The 14748-nt window shown below is 34.5% G+C and overlaps 3 protein-coding genes across 6 annotated transcripts; all 3 read right to left on the bottom strand.

Moving 5' to 3' along the window:
* Positions 1-339: 339 nt before the first annotated feature.
* Positions 340-4202, bottom strand: SUVR4 (SET-domain containing protein lysine methyltransferase family protein). Of its 3 annotated transcripts, none has more exons than XM_079079922.1 (8): positions 3828-4202; positions 2730-2967; positions 1898-2629; positions 1394-1656; positions 1233-1299; positions 1096-1146; positions 892-985; positions 340-784 (listed from the first exon to the last, which is right to left on the bottom strand). In XM_079079922.1, exons 2-8 carry the CDS (start codon positions 2958-2960, stop codon positions 717-719), a joined length of 1506 nt encoding a protein of 501 aa, XP_078936048.1. In that variant the 5' UTR covers positions 2961-2967; positions 3828-4202; the 3' UTR covers positions 340-716. The 3 variants fall into 3 exon arrangements, with proteins under 3 accessions (XP_078936048.1, XP_078936050.1, XP_078936049.1); XM_079079924.1 differs by having other exon boundaries at positions 2730-2987; XM_079079923.1 differs by having other exon boundaries at positions 3803-4202.
* Positions 4203-9734: 5532 nt separating this feature from the next.
* Positions 9735-12068, bottom strand: LOC145160645 (Tetratricopeptide repeat (TPR)-like superfamily protein). Its single transcript, XM_079079925.1, has 2 exons — positions 11006-12068; positions 9735-10917 (listed from the first exon to the last, which is right to left on the bottom strand). The coding sequence occupies exons 1-2, from the start codon at positions 11936-11938 to the stop codon at positions 9874-9876; spliced, it is 1977 nt and encodes a 658-aa protein (XP_078936051.1). The 5' UTR covers positions 11939-12068; the 3' UTR covers positions 9735-9873.
* A 151-nt stretch (positions 12069-12219) lies between these two features.
* Positions 12220-14336, bottom strand: LOC145160646 (uncharacterized). Of its 2 annotated transcripts, none has more exons than XM_079079927.1 (3): positions 14091-14336; positions 13408-13950; positions 12220-13038 (listed from the first exon to the last, which is right to left on the bottom strand). In XM_079079927.1, exons 2-3 carry the CDS (start codon positions 13942-13944, stop codon positions 12397-12399), a joined length of 1179 nt encoding a protein of 392 aa, XP_078936053.1. In that variant the 5' UTR covers positions 13945-13950; positions 14091-14336; the 3' UTR covers positions 12220-12396. The 2 variants fall into 2 exon arrangements, with proteins under 2 accessions (XP_078936053.1, XP_078936052.1); XM_079079926.1 differs by having other exon boundaries at positions 14087-14335.
* Between the last annotated feature and the right edge of the window lie 412 nt (positions 14337-14748).

Below are 14748 nucleotides of genomic sequence, written 5' to 3' on the forward strand. Positions count from 1 at the left end.
ATATGATCTAATTAAGTAATTCCACTTGCTAATATTAATTTTCAAGCCAAGAAAAACCAACACAACCTGACAGGTTGAACTCGTTGATTAAGATGAGCCATGACATATTAAACAAATCAAAGATATGACATTATGACTTACACACAACGAGTAAGCGATGAAAAATAGAAACAAAATGGGTTAGTTGTGAAGGAATGACCTTCACTTCGCTCAAATCACTATTCACTATTCAGTACTAATGCACCAGATCCCATCATCTTAGAAGAACTATTCATGCGGATAAACATATTTGGAAGAAACTATTACTAGAGAGTTTTGGTGTTGTGCCCTTTAAATATCCATTCATTGACCTAACCAATGTAATGAAACACCAAACATGTTGGCAGCTTGTATCATTTAAGCAAATTATGAAGTCTTCTTTAAGATAATCCTAAGATCCTAACTTCAAATATTAATCTTTTGACACGTCTATCCCTAGCAATAACATCTTCACCATGTCCGAACCCCAATGCTATATCACCATCTTTGCATAAAAATTAAGGAGAAAAAAAAGGACAATACTCAAAAATACAATTGAAACATCTTTTTACCAAAAGTCGATTGAGCAATGTCAAAAAATATATGCAACCGACTAACAATTATAACTGCTGCCAAACTCCTGTATCGATCATATGCCAGACAGCAACAAGAAAGCTCAAATCCCACCATTGTTAGTGTTAATTCACTCTGCTAGTGCCAGATTTACGCCTCTTTACCCCCAACTCTTTCACTTTGGTCCCTACTCCTGCACAACATAACCATTGTTGATTCTTTTTCCACCAAAATTATAAATTTAAAATAATAAACCATATACATATAGCATACAGCATTGCATTTGCATTATGCACCAACCTTCTCTTCTCACATCTCGGCAGTATGAGCTGCCACACTGACATTTAAATGCCTTTATTGGATGCCCATCATCCTCAAAGTCAATCTGATAATCCTGGAATCATTTCAAATGCTTCACTTCTCTTTTAACTAAACCTTCATATACAGATACATAAACATATACATATATAACAACTAAGCTTATATGATGTGAAGAGTGCATACCCATGTCAGCTCTTCGTATGCATTAACATTTCTTTTAGTGAAAAAAGCAATCTGTATAAAACAAAACCCAAGTCAGATGTCTAAAAATACTTACTGTTACAAACACTAAATGCAGAAAGTTGATACATATTACATACATGATAGTAGTGATGATCAGGTGTTTCCACTTCAACAGGGATCTCGATCAGGTTTGAATCAAAGCATCTAGATTTATATAAAAAAGAAAAAAGAGTAGCTATAAAGATTCCAGTAAAAGAGCATGACTTTATAGAGATAAATACACATGTAAGTTAATTACCTGTGATTAATAAACCTTGCAACATTTCCATAATTGGTTGCATCCAAACAGAGAGCTTCTTCATCCTTTAGTATTTGTTCAGAACCCCAATCTGAATCGAGGGATACTGGATATGTATGCCTCTCATTAATCCTGGTTTTCTTGTTTCGTTCATATAACTCCATATTTGTTAATATTTCTCCAACATATTCACATACAAATGAGCCTTTTGGCAAGTTTTCAAGTGTGCGAAGACCCCATCCTTTACCCTCCATTGCAAACACCTGATATGCAGTTTATATTCCAATATAATAAGTATCTGTTTATCATACAAGAGGAAAAGTACAACATCCAATATAAATAAGAGTTTATGCCATGCTTTAGCAACCAATTATTCTTTTTAATTTATATTATGTAAACAATATAGAAATACTTTTTGATAATAACATAAATAGTAGGTTGCTAAATCATGATATAACTCCTATATATAAATAAGAAGCAATTAGGAATGGTGTGTTCACATACCTGCAACTTGCAAGTAATACCTCTTTGGACAACACGGTTCCCACATTCCATACTGCAACCACATTTTCTCCAACATTCTTTTATAAACTTCCTCACTAGGTGACCCTTACAAGGTTCAGGATTTTGCACATTCTTGGCCCTCTCCAAGGGGCAATCTTGGCAATAAAAATGATGATGATTATGTGGTTCATGATACATGGAAATGCAAGCCCCTAAAAACTCATCTTTCAACAAACCTTGTGAAGTATAGGCAAATTCTCCCCCTGTTTCACGAGAACAAGCACATGGGACCCGCGAAGAAAGACAATCACCATTACATTTAAGACAGCAATTTTCATCTGCAATTCGAGCTAATGTGAAAGGCACATATGCATCTTGATAAGAGGTATTTTCTGGTATGTACCCAAATTTTGGAAGGTCTATACCAATTTCATCTATCAATGATATTTTCAATCTCTCTGTGCCTCTTGTTATGTCATTGATCTTGTGGATTAACCTTTTATCAGTAGCTTTATCTTCACATGACTCGTTGTTTTGATGTCTCTTTCTTTGTATTCCTGATGAAGATGATACTCTTTGAGCACCTAATCTTGTATCAACAGAGGAGCCTTCCACATTGGAATTATGTGCTTTCCGATTGGAATCGGAATTGGATTCCTTTACCTTGTTTCCATTCTCCCTTGCAGATGAAGCCTGATCTTCAGATTCCACCATTACAGCCTTACTCTTCTTCTGTTAATAACATTCAGACAGAAAAAAAGTACACTGACGTAGGGACTGAAGATAATAGAATAACAGAAGATATATATGTTAATATGTATATATGTATTACCTTGTCATCAAAGGATTCAAATATAGCATCTGCAAGGGTTCGATAGTTATCTTCTTCGATTAGCTCCCAGCTTCCGCCATACAATTTAAGAAGATTCTTGAGGACTGGTGTGACAACTTCACGGGAAATGCCTAAGCACTCCATTGCACTAAAGGCCTTAGAAATTTTTGGATCATTTGGATTTGGAGCCCTTGGTTCAGAGGCCTTTGAAGATCTTTGAGGAGATGCCATGTAAAAACTTCAGTTTCACAAGTAATTCTAATCAGTTTGTAAAATATGAAATTAGGTCTGTGTTTCATAGGATGACATTCACACTAACAGGTAAGAAAATAGCTTCAAATATACAAGTCAATATTCAACGATGGTAAAACAATAGGATGAAGGAATTATCAATCACATGAGTTGTCTCGCCTAATTATAGCAACCACAAAATAAGAATTATACACTCCGTTCATATTAAAGAAGGAGCACCATTTTGCTTTTTGGGATGTAAATTTGCACCATTTATGGAAAAAGGTATCTACATGTCACCAACATTACTTCAATTTGAGTTTCCAGGCATGGGGCTCTAGACACCCATCTGGGCCCACATATAGTCTCCAGAGTCAACAATTACACTTTCATAAATATAGAACAATAGCTGCCTTGACACTTGTAAGGACATCTTTAGCCCATGAGATAATGCTAACCAATGACATTAGGTTTCAGCAGGAATCAAATCCCCTCCGTCAGAATCAGTATCATCATAAAACAAAGCATTTAGCTAATGCATAGAATTCAAGTGTTACGATCATGCTAGTGGAAAAAAGGGGATCATCAATATATTTCAGATCCATGTAAAGGAAGAATAGATCGTTGATATGTATGTATACACACATTAATTCTACCCTAGATGCTACATATCATATAACAGAGAACAGATTAGATTCATAATGATATAAAAGAACATAAATGAATAGCATTTGGGAAGCGTAATCCGAAAATACACAACTCAATAAGACATGAACCTGGTAATAAATACTCTCGAAGCCAAACTAAATATGCTTAATGAAGAGAGTTGTAAATGGAAATACCCTAATTATATGAACAAGGGAATACCAGCACGGTAGGTAGTAAAGGAGACGGCTTTCAAACTTCTTGTGAGTTGAGTAATCAATGAATCACCAAATGACCTCCAGATTTTATAGAAATGCAACTCAAAACAGAGGGTTTGTGTATAAAGGGTTTATGGCATACGTGCGAACAATCGAGGAAATTAGCTACGAGAGAGAGAGTAAGCAGGAAAGATCTTCTCCGATGCATATGCTTGGATTCCTATTTTCGTGGAGGAATGCATCGATCATGACGCAACTGGCAGCGCTCCGTTTCTGCTCTGCTCTTTCTATCTCTCTCTCTCTCTATCTCTGCATGATAGCTAGCAATGCATTGCGTATAGACTATAGAGGGGGCAAAATGGCGTATCCATTTTTTGTTATATTTGGACCCCTAACTTCATGCGATTTCGTTATAGCCTCCCACCTCTTTTCTTTTATTTTTACCAATTCCACAAGAACTTTGGGGCGTTTTAAATCAACTTTTTGAATTTTAACTTTTCCAAAAAGTTAAAAGTCCAAAATTTGTTTGACAAGTGGAAAAATACTTTTAAAACCAAATTTTGTCAAAACATAAAAACTAGTATTTGCAAAAGTCACACATACGTGACTTTTTGTATCTTTGGGAACTTTTGAGGCTGGAAAAACAAAATAAATCACAAACACTTTTTAAACATCATCTTTTGGAAAAATGTCTTTTACAAAAAAATCCTTTTACAAAAATGATTTTTCCCTTTGAAAAATGAATCCAAAACACCCCTTATCGGCAAACTCAAAATTTGTTTTGAATAGTCACATTCACTTGTACCAAATGGAATGCAATAACTATGTTTAAAATATGATAACAAAAACTGATATACAGTTTTGAATAATTAATTTCAATTATGATATAATTATGCAATTGATATAGGTTTTATTAATCGAATATCATTTTCAAACATATTTATTATATTCCATATGATATGTGATTATTCAAAATATTTTTGATTTATAGAAATATGAGTTTAAGTTTTATAATAATATCATTGGATAGGATTATAATTTGAAATTACTCTTTAATTTTAATTTATGTCCGATAGATTATAATTTAAAATTACTTTTTAATTTTATTTTATGTCCCAATTTAAACCCTCTTAATAATTACAAAAAATTGATGTTAAATATTAAAACACCATATTTAAGATTAATTTTTATGCAATTGAAATTATAAACTTAAAATGAAATGAAAACAAATTTATGGATTTAAAATATTATAGATTTGAAATTTTATGAAATTAAACTTATGGATTTAAAATATTATAGATTTGAAATTTTATGAATTTTAACTTATGGATTTAAAATATTATAAAATTAAGTTATGGATTTGAAATTTTATGAAATTAAACTTATGGATTTGAAATATTATAAAATTGAGTTATGAATTTGAAATTTTCTGAAATTAAGTATATGGATTTGAAATATTATAAAATGAAGTTATAGATTTGAAATTTTATGAAATCAAGCTTATGAATTTGAAATTTTATAAAATCAAACTTATATATTGAAATAATACAAATAAAGTTATGGATTTGAAATTTTATAAAATAAAGTTTATAGATTTCAAATATTATAAAATTAAGTTATAAGTTATAGATTTAAAAAAATTTCAAATTTATTTGAAATAATATTAAATCTAATTTATGAATTTAAAATATTATAAGTTTAATTGTGAATTATAATATAAATTTGTTGCTTTTGTCTCAAATTTTATGACTTTATTTCATTTTTTTAGTACTATATTCAAAATTATAAGACTATTAACAAATGAAAATTGTATTTTCAAATATCTTCAAATTTGTTATCAATCATCGATATCTATATAATTACATATAAGTATATGAATACAAAATTCTTGTTTGCGAATTTATAGTAACATAATTTTGATAATTAAATGTTATGTAACATGAATATAATTTGAAAATTAATTAAAACCATATGAGTTTTGATAATAAAATGTAACTTTCTTATAGTTGAACAAATAAGAAAATAAAATTTGATATAAAGTGTGACATGCTATATCTACTGGAAAACGGTATGATTTTCATTTATTTAATTTGAGATGTTTTTGATAACTTGATTTAATAAAAGCATCGATTTGATAATTAAATTCATTACATGTGATATTGTCATCTATCAAATAGGATTTTTTTTTACAGATTTATTTGATAGAAATATAAATATTGAAATCATGTAATTTTGATTCGAAATAATGAATAATGATTCATTACAACAAAACATGATTTGTTCATATTCATCATAGGTAAAAATAGGGGTTAGCATATATGGGCATCGCCTTAATTGCATAGAAAAAGAAGCAATGATTATTAGAATATTCGAACTCAAACGGAAACTTGTTGGATTAGGTGTCTAAGTGTAACACCCGTCAAAATTAGGTCAATAACAAATCACATGTGATTATGCCAATCATGTAATGTGATTTTGTTAAACTAGTAATGTGATAAACTTACTATGTAATTCATGTAAAAGTATGAACATTCATACATAATTTATCATATAACTCAAAGTATACGTCCATACGATTCCAAAAATGTAGAGAACGTCTAAATCTAACTTCGTGTGAAGAAGTTATGATAAACCAAACACTATAACATCTCTATAATAAGAGGAATTTAAAATATACTTATAATTAGCTATTGGAGTCCAAAAGAAAGTTGTAGTACTCGGAGTTAGCTACGCGTGCATATAAAGAACGTCAAAAACGAAGTTCGTATGCAAAAGTTATGAACTTCCGAAGATGCAGCTGTCTTAGAGCATGACACGTGGCAAGAAACCCTAGCCGCCTTAAGCAACGACGTGGCAATTAAGGCCACGACGTGAAACGTGTCTGGGACACTAATCAGGGCTAGAAAACACGTGTTAAAGCTACCGGATAACTCATGGATGGCCACGACGTGGAATGGCCCAGAACACCCTATAAATAGCGATCAAAGCTCATTCAATCCTTACACCTTCTACTTTCATTCTCTCTCGTTTCCGAAGGCCGTTTCCCTTCCCGAGCCTCACTATGACGAGCCTCTGACCGCTTAGATTCTATAGATCACGCTACTAGGGTGAGTTTCACGGCCCCACTTTCTAATATTTCGGGGGAAAACGCATGCTAGATATTATATATATGTTATTATTATGTCTATATGATAGTATATTAGTATCAACGTAGATAGTTATAATAACCGGGATATAGTTATTTCGTATATGAAATTATACAACTATCGTAAAGTTGTTAGTATGTTATTGTTATAGTAGTATACTAATGTAGATCTTGAGTTATACTTACGATTCTATATATATTATGTGTGCGATATAGTTCCAGAGTTATACTCGGAAGTTCTATATGTTAATTGATAAATATGTTGTTATTGTTGGTTTTATGTCAAGATAAAACCATGTATGTTATATGTTGTTGTTATTGGTTTTATGTCAAGATAAAACTGGATATGTTATATGTTGTTATTGTTAGTTTTATGTTAAGATAAAACTTAGTATTGTTATTGATAGTTTTATGTCAAGATAAAACTAGGAATGTTATATGTTGTTATTATTGGTTTTAGGTCAAGATAAAACATGGTTTTACTTCAAGGTATAGTTGTTATACTGCCTAAATGTTATGAAGTTAGGAGTAATGTTTAAAAGCATAGTCTAGTGACTTAGGGTTTTAGACATGAAAATGCTTTTGTTGTTAGAGCTATAGGAAGCCGTCAAAGTCTACATGAGCTACCTCATTCATCAACTAAGATTGGGGATCTTAGTGGAAGTCCTCTAACCTGTAACCGTTAATCCCGTGTGAGCGAGGAAGTCGTGTATTAAATAAGATACGGGTTGACGACCCCACTCGTGGTTGTTAATTACAACCCAAGACAAGCGAGTGACGATTCGTTCCTTTTATTTTTATTCCGGCGTCGATGAAGCGCGCGGTGTTGTTTCTCATGGTAAATCATGAGTGTATTGTTTCTCATGGTAAATCATGAGTGTGTTTTGTCAGAGGTTTTGTTGTCAAGCAGCGGTTACGGACTCATGGTAACAAATTGTTAGAAGCATTATACTTTGTCGTTATACAAGTATTAATGTTAAGTATAAGTTTCCCCCTACTTATACCCTAGGTACTACTTGTATATTAAGTAGATAATTATACCTAACACACATACTCGTATAGAATTGAAATAGATTTATACGTAGCGGTTTTACTCGTATAGAATTGAAATAAGATTTATACGTAGCAACTTTCGTTTGTATGGAATTACAAACACTTATATTCATAGTATATGAGACTTATAGGTAAACTACTTATTTGGTAAGTAAACTTTTATGCCTAGGATATATATGCTAAACGTTGGAGAGTCAAAAATGATACTTTCAAAACTATACTTTTGAACTTGGCAAATGTATTATTTTTATATGGAGTCAAAACCTGTGGACTCACCAACTTTATGTTGACGTATTTTAAATTGCATGTGTTTTCAGGAAGTTGATAACTATGATACGAGAAATGACGTTACACTGCCCGGTGTTTCCGCCGACGGCCGGGGTGTGACACTAAGCCCATAGTTATAATTAGTATATACTTCAATTGATAGTAGCATAATCCTTTTTTATTGCCCTCAAAACTAGCAACTAGACAATATGACTTTTGGAGGGAGAGATTGATTTATTATTTGGATAATAAATTGAAATAAATAATTTGTTAATATATTATGAGAATAATATATTAATTAGAAATAGTAATTTTTAATCAAAAATTAATTGGAATTGATTTTAGGATTAAAAGAATTAATTGAAAGTGCATGGACTGAATTGTAATTGTTCAATAGTTGAGCAAGAGACAATCTAGAACTCTCCATTAGGTATGGACAGTTTCTTGAAGCCTAAGGGATTCTAGAATTATCCCTGATGAATAAACAGGAAGATGGATAATTACCCGGTTTAAGATAATCTTGGATTTGGGTTTATCTAAGGTTTCCTGACTGCACTATAAATACAACCTCAACCCTAGAATTTTCGGCCACTCATTATTTTGAAGTGATAGCCGAATTTTCTAGCCTCCCTTCTCTTTCTCAATCATCTTCCTTTGCTAGTGTTGGGTGTGAACCACTAGAGACGTGACATTTGTGACGCTTGCTCTCAAGGCTTCAACAACACAAGGATTTTCATTGTTATTACTAAATAGCAATCAAAGTATGTTCCTCCTAACCCTATTTGTATTTCTCGAAAATATGATAGTGTTCTATGTTTTCTACTTTTGTTGTTAAAAGTTGTATGTTCAATTAGAGAAAACATAGATCAAGTATTAGTGTTGCATGCACACATATGAATTATATGTTTTGCATAATACCCATCAAAACCAATGATACTAGTTCCTTAAATATTAGAACCAAAGTATCCAGTGTGTGGGTTTTAAAAAATAAAAAATAAACAAGTAACTCCAATAAAATAATATTATTAATATATTAAATATTATATATTAAAAATAATATTTATTAATATATAATAATCCAATAAAAAGAATTAATCCAATAAAAAGAAATTAAACAAATTAATTAAAAAAAACTAATATATAATACGTCAATAAAGTTAAAAAGAAGATATGCAGAAATGGTCCTTATGGTTTTTGATAAAAAGACTCAATTGCAGAAATGGTCCCTGAGGATGAAATAGTCATTTTAAAAAAGTTGACAGTCAAACTGTTAAAGTTAACGACATAGGGACCAAATCCGCACAAGGTATCCAAAATTGGACCACTGGTGCACCACCAAACCTTTTTGGACCAAAACCGCATAATTTTGACAACCACAGGGACCATTTTTGCAATTTTGTCTTTTATATAACTTGTCTGAAGTTTAAATGATTCTTTGAAACTGAATTTGTCTTTCAAATTCCAATTCCATTTCTCTTCCCAATAAAGCTTGCTCCAATCCCCATATCATAAGAAAAACAATCCCCAAAACTCCACACTTGTCTTAGTATTAATTTTAGAATCTAAATACCAAATGTATCACCATTTACCAATAATCCTTACAAGAACACAATCCATGACTAAAATGATGAAACCTCTTCGAATCTCTCACAACAATTTCACGATCCACAATCTTGGCTATCAACTTTATAGTCTCATGACAATCACCACAAATCCTCAAGTTCTTCATCACCTGGATACATGTCCCAGGAACCGAATTCATAATCGCATAAGCAACAGCCAGTTTCTCACTATGAATCTTCAATGTCATTTCCTTCTCTTCTTTATCAATATCATGTAAAACAGATGTCATATTCGCTACATATCCAGCTTCTTGCACCTTCATCATCAATTCTTCCAAATACAAATAAATCTTCTCATGATCAGGATGCTCTTTATCCCCAACCAGAAACACATGAACCCTACCTTTTAATTCAACCAAACTAAACCCTGGTGTTTTACTCAACCCATGATTCTTCATATAAACCCGCATCTTTTCAACATCCTCCCACCTTCCCGCATCAGCATACATGTTACAAAGTAGAACATAATATCCACAGTTTTCAGGGTCAAGCTCAAAAAGATGTCTTGCTGAAATCTCCCCAAGCTCTACATTCTTATGCATTCTACACGCAGCAAGAAGTGAACCCCACACAACAAAATCAGGCTTTACCTTCATTTTCTTGATCAGATCATAAGCTTTATCAAGAAAACCCGCCCTCCCCAAAAGATCAACCATGCAACTGTAGTGCTCAACACCTGGCTCAATAGAGTATTTATGTTTCATGGTTTGAAACCAGTGCCACCCTTCATCAACCATACCTGCATGACTACATGCAGATAGAACTGATACAAATGTTATGTGATTTGGGACTATTTTAACACGAATCATTTCATAGAACATGTTTAAAGCTTCTTTAGCATAACCATGCATCCCATAACCTGCAACCATTGCAGTCCATGATTTTACATTCTTGTTCTTTATGCGGTCAAAGCTTCTTTTTGCAGTCATTACTCTTCCACATTTGCAGTACATGTCCACAATTGATGTGCCCACGATTACTTCCTCTTCAAGACACATCTTTATGACCTACGTATACAAGATTATGTATGTTGTGATTAGTGAGCATATTTATTAATCTATCATATATGTTTTGAGGAGAAGTAGTTTAAAGTACCTGATCATGTATACATTTTCCAAGTTGTAGAGCACCAGAATGAGCACAAGCCAACAGAACAGTGGACAAAGTCACAGCATTGTATTTAACATTTGGATCTTGCACCATGTCAGAAAACAATTTCAGTGCTTCTGTAGAGAATCCATTTTGAGCACAAACTGCAATCATTGAGTTCCAAGTTGTGACATCCTTGTCGTTTATCTCATCAAAGGCCTTCCTACTGAAAGCTACCTGACCACATTTGGCATAAGCATCCACCAGAGTATTCCCAATTTTTGTATTTTCTGCAAATCCCTTTTTGACAACGACCCCATGGACACCCTCTGTAATGCTCTTACTTGAAGTACTAGAACAAGCGGCAAGGACAGAAACCATAGCAACTGAATCAATGCACACCTCGTCTTCGTTCTCACTCATGCTTTCTTCAGTCAGGAAGTCTTTAAAAAGGGATAAAGCCTCATGAGGAAGTCCGTTTTGGACATACCCGGTGATCATTGAAGTCCAAGAAACAACATTTCTCAGAGGCGATTCATCGAACAGGTTGCGTGCATCATCCAGGTGACCACATTTCGAGTACATGTCAATGAGAGCAGATGAAACGAAAAGATCGTTATGAAATCCGAAGACAATAACTTGTTGGTGGGTCTGCTTTCCAGAGTGAAGATCATAGAGAGCGGAACATGATTTGATGGTACAAGGGAAAGTGGAGCGGTTTGGGGTAAGAGATAGCTTTCGCATGGCGGAGAAGGCGAGAAGAGACTCCACAGACTCACCGGCGCGAGAAAGGTCGGCAATGACCGAATTCCATGACCAGACATTGGTGGTGTCTACGTATTTGTTGAAGAAAGTAGCAAGGTTAGGATTACTGCGGGGGAAGTTGTTGATTGTAAGCTCCGACAAAGCAGCGACCATAGCTGCTTTGGTTATCTTCATTCATTTCCCGGGTTTCGGGTTTCCTTCTGGTCGCTTCTTTTTCTACAAACTACGATAGAGACAACTAGTTTGAAGAAGCTATAAGAGTTTCGAATTTCTCTTTATAATGTTGTTTAGTTTGAAGATAAAGTGTCACATGATAAAGTCTCTTTATATACTATTTTTTGCTATATATATAATCATACCTTTTCCAAATCAAACTATTGTAATGAAAGTATCCCTTCAAATCAAAATGTTAAAGTATACATACATACAAACAACTCAAATCAACCATCATCAAAAATCATCAAAAATCACAAATCATAAATCATAAATAAATGTTTGTTTCATGTGTGATGCTACACAAATACACAATTGAAAGAATGCGACTACCATCCCATTTCCCACCACCCTCCGCCGACTTGCCGCCGGAGTTGGCCCTATATCTGCCGCCAGGCCCAACTACTAGTACTAGTCTACTACAGAAGCCGAAGGTGGGAGGTATCATTTAATCTTTTAATCTGCCACCCTGTTTTCCATGAATGTTGGAGTAGTGTCACAGAAGAATCTTCTATGCACATCTTGTTTGACATCACTGGGCTACAACCAAGAACCCCTGTCAAAAGACACTTGATAGGAATCGAGTGACTGAAAACCGCCACACAATGGCTGCTGTTGCTTCTCCCACTCATCCCCACCCCCACATGGTGGTGGTGGTGGTGGTGGTTCGGTTCTTCATCCGCCTCCTGATCTCCGGTGGTTGTCACCATTTGCAGGCGGCTTTTCCCGGACTTCCTCCTGGCCAACACTTGTTTGGGCTTTTGTAGTAAATCCCACCGGGGTGATGGAGGTCCATATTGATGATCTGGAGGTGAAAAACCACCAGATCGGAGCTTTTCCGGCAAGCATACTACTGTTCCGTTTAGGAACTGGAGCATTCGGAATTCCACCTGCCGGAGTGATTCGCCGGAAGGGGCTGCAAAATCCGGCTGGAATCTCTCGATTAAGCTCGACACTTCAGGGGTGTATACATCGGACCTCACGCACCCCTCCCATAGTCCATGACTCATCTCCTGTAGGGCTTCCGATGCTTGTATCAGGTGTTCGGAAAAATTCATCTCCTGCAAACAAACAGAACACGAAAATTAAGATGCAAAACCACAAACCCAAATCTACGACGGATATTAATTGATGGAACTTGAGAACAATCTGTAAGTTAATCAATCAATCGAGATTCATATTTGATATTCCCCTTTTGCAGGAATGCTGACCAGGGGTGGGCCAGTTAGAAGATTCGTGATCGAAATATCACCTCCAATTGAGGATTCTGAAGAATCTATCAATCGAACCAAATTTGAAGCTTCAAGAAGATACACTCATTACTCAAGTCAATCGGTTACTTCCTTAAACTTATCGAAAAATAGGATCAAGATGCGAATTCCTACAAATGAGCATAAGTTGTGAATCAAGCAGATGAAGTAATGGAGTACCTGACAGATGGGAAGAGCTGTCGATCGAGCGCGATCTAAAGGGGAAGTGTAAACGGCATTGAATCGAATCCCCTGAGATTTCAAGAACACTGCTAAGGCTCTAGCTTGTCTCTTCCCGTTAGGCGTCAGTGTAGCTTCAGGGCAACGACCACCGACCAAATCTGGTCTTAAATTAACATGGCACTCGCCTTGGCATATCAAGTACACCTCCGTCATAGCTCTATCGTCATCCACCGCGTCGGAGAAGCTCCGAGTGAACTGCGGCGGCGGAGAAAGGACGTTGCAAGGGTCCCATACCTTGATGGATGGAGCAAGGCGTGGAGTGCCGAAAGACGACGGCTGAGGGGATAACGGCGATGCAGATGCGTGGCAGGGTAACAGTTCCGGCTCTTGTTCCACGACCTTCTTCATTAAACTGTCTTCTTCACCAAGTAATCTGATTGTGTCGTTGTGACCATGATCGTTTCTTTCTTCTTCTTCTTCTTCAATTTCTTCATCGTCGTCGTCGGTTACTTGTACAGACTCAGATGCCCCCATTTCAACCTGCAATCCGTTACTCAGATGTTTCGAAATTCGAATCTACCGAATCAAAATACTCAAACAAACGATTCATGATTCAACATCAGATTATGGGAATTATTATTAAAAAGGGAAATTGAAGTAGATCTGGAGTTGTTACTTGCTTCTGGTTGCGTATGGGATTAGGGCCGAAAAGAGACACAAGTGGATTTCTTCTCTTTCTTCACATGTCAAGCAAGTTTGCTACATACTTCAGTTTTCACTTTACCCATCGAGTGATCAACTGTCTTCTTCGTCTGTGTTTATCAAAATCTTTCCTTTTTTACTCTGAGATAAATCGGTCAAAAACCTATCTGGTTTTGAAACCGGCATTAAAGAAAGTAAAAGTGATTCAAACAAACTAGGAAAACATCTGTGCATTTAATGGTTTTGTCTACTTTTGTAATAGAAACATCTTGTTTACAAATAAATCGAAAAGTTTCTCAATCTACTTTTTATAAACTTCATATGACTTTTAGAAAGCTTATCAATTTTTGGACAAAATTAGTTTCTTGCAAAAAGAATAAAATTGAGTACGTAGGTAGCAAGTGGATTCTACAAAGTACAAACCAGTTTGTCCAAAGTCCAAACAATCGAATTGGTTAGAGATTGTTCACGAAACAAGTAAATATCTTTAGGTTTAAAGGTATATTGTATGTTAAAAATAAAATATGTGTCAACGTCGACATTGCAATCTAAATAATCATGATTTGTTATACGTCTAGATGACTGGAAATATAATTAAATTAATGACAAATTAAATATGTTTGAAGTTTTATTTTA

Source organism: Lactuca virosa, chromosome 2 (assembly GCF_052849685.1).
Source record: "Lactuca virosa cultivar CGN04683 chromosome 2, Lactuca_virosa_CGN04683_v6, whole genome shotgun sequence".
Lineage (NCBI taxonomy): Eukaryota > Viridiplantae > Streptophyta > Magnoliopsida > Asterales > Asteraceae > Lactuca > Lactuca virosa.

Excerpts from the sequence above, each read along its gene's own strand:
- LOC145160645 (XM_079079925.1), bottom strand. The coding sequence starts at position 11,938 with ATGAAGATAACCAAAGCAGCTATGGTCGCTGCTTTGTCGGAGCTTACA. Across the intron at positions 10,918-11,005 it reads GAAAATGTATACATGATCAG|GTCATAAAGATGTGTCTTGA; the intron begins GTACTTTAAACT and ends TTGTATACGTAG.
- SUVR4 (XM_079079922.1), bottom strand. The coding sequence starts at position 2,960 with ATGGCATCTCCTCAAAGATCTTCAAAGGCCTCTGAACCAAGGGCTCCA. Across the intron at positions 1,147-1,232 it reads CTGATCATCACTACTATCAT|ATTGCTTTTTTCACTAAAAG; the intron begins GTATGTAATATG and ends TGTTTTATACAG. Across the intron at positions 785-891 it reads CCGAGATGTGAGAAGAGAAG|GAGTAGGGACCAAAGTGAAA; the intron begins GTTGGTGCATAA and ends TATGTTGTGCAG.
- LOC145160646 (XM_079079927.1), bottom strand. The coding sequence starts at position 13,944 with ATGGGGGCATCTGAGTCTGTACAAGTAACCGACGACGACGATGAAGAA. Across the intron at positions 13,039-13,407 it reads CAGCTCTTCCCATCTGTCAG|GAGATGAATTTTTCCGAACA; the intron begins GTACTCCATTAC and ends GTTTGTTTGCAG.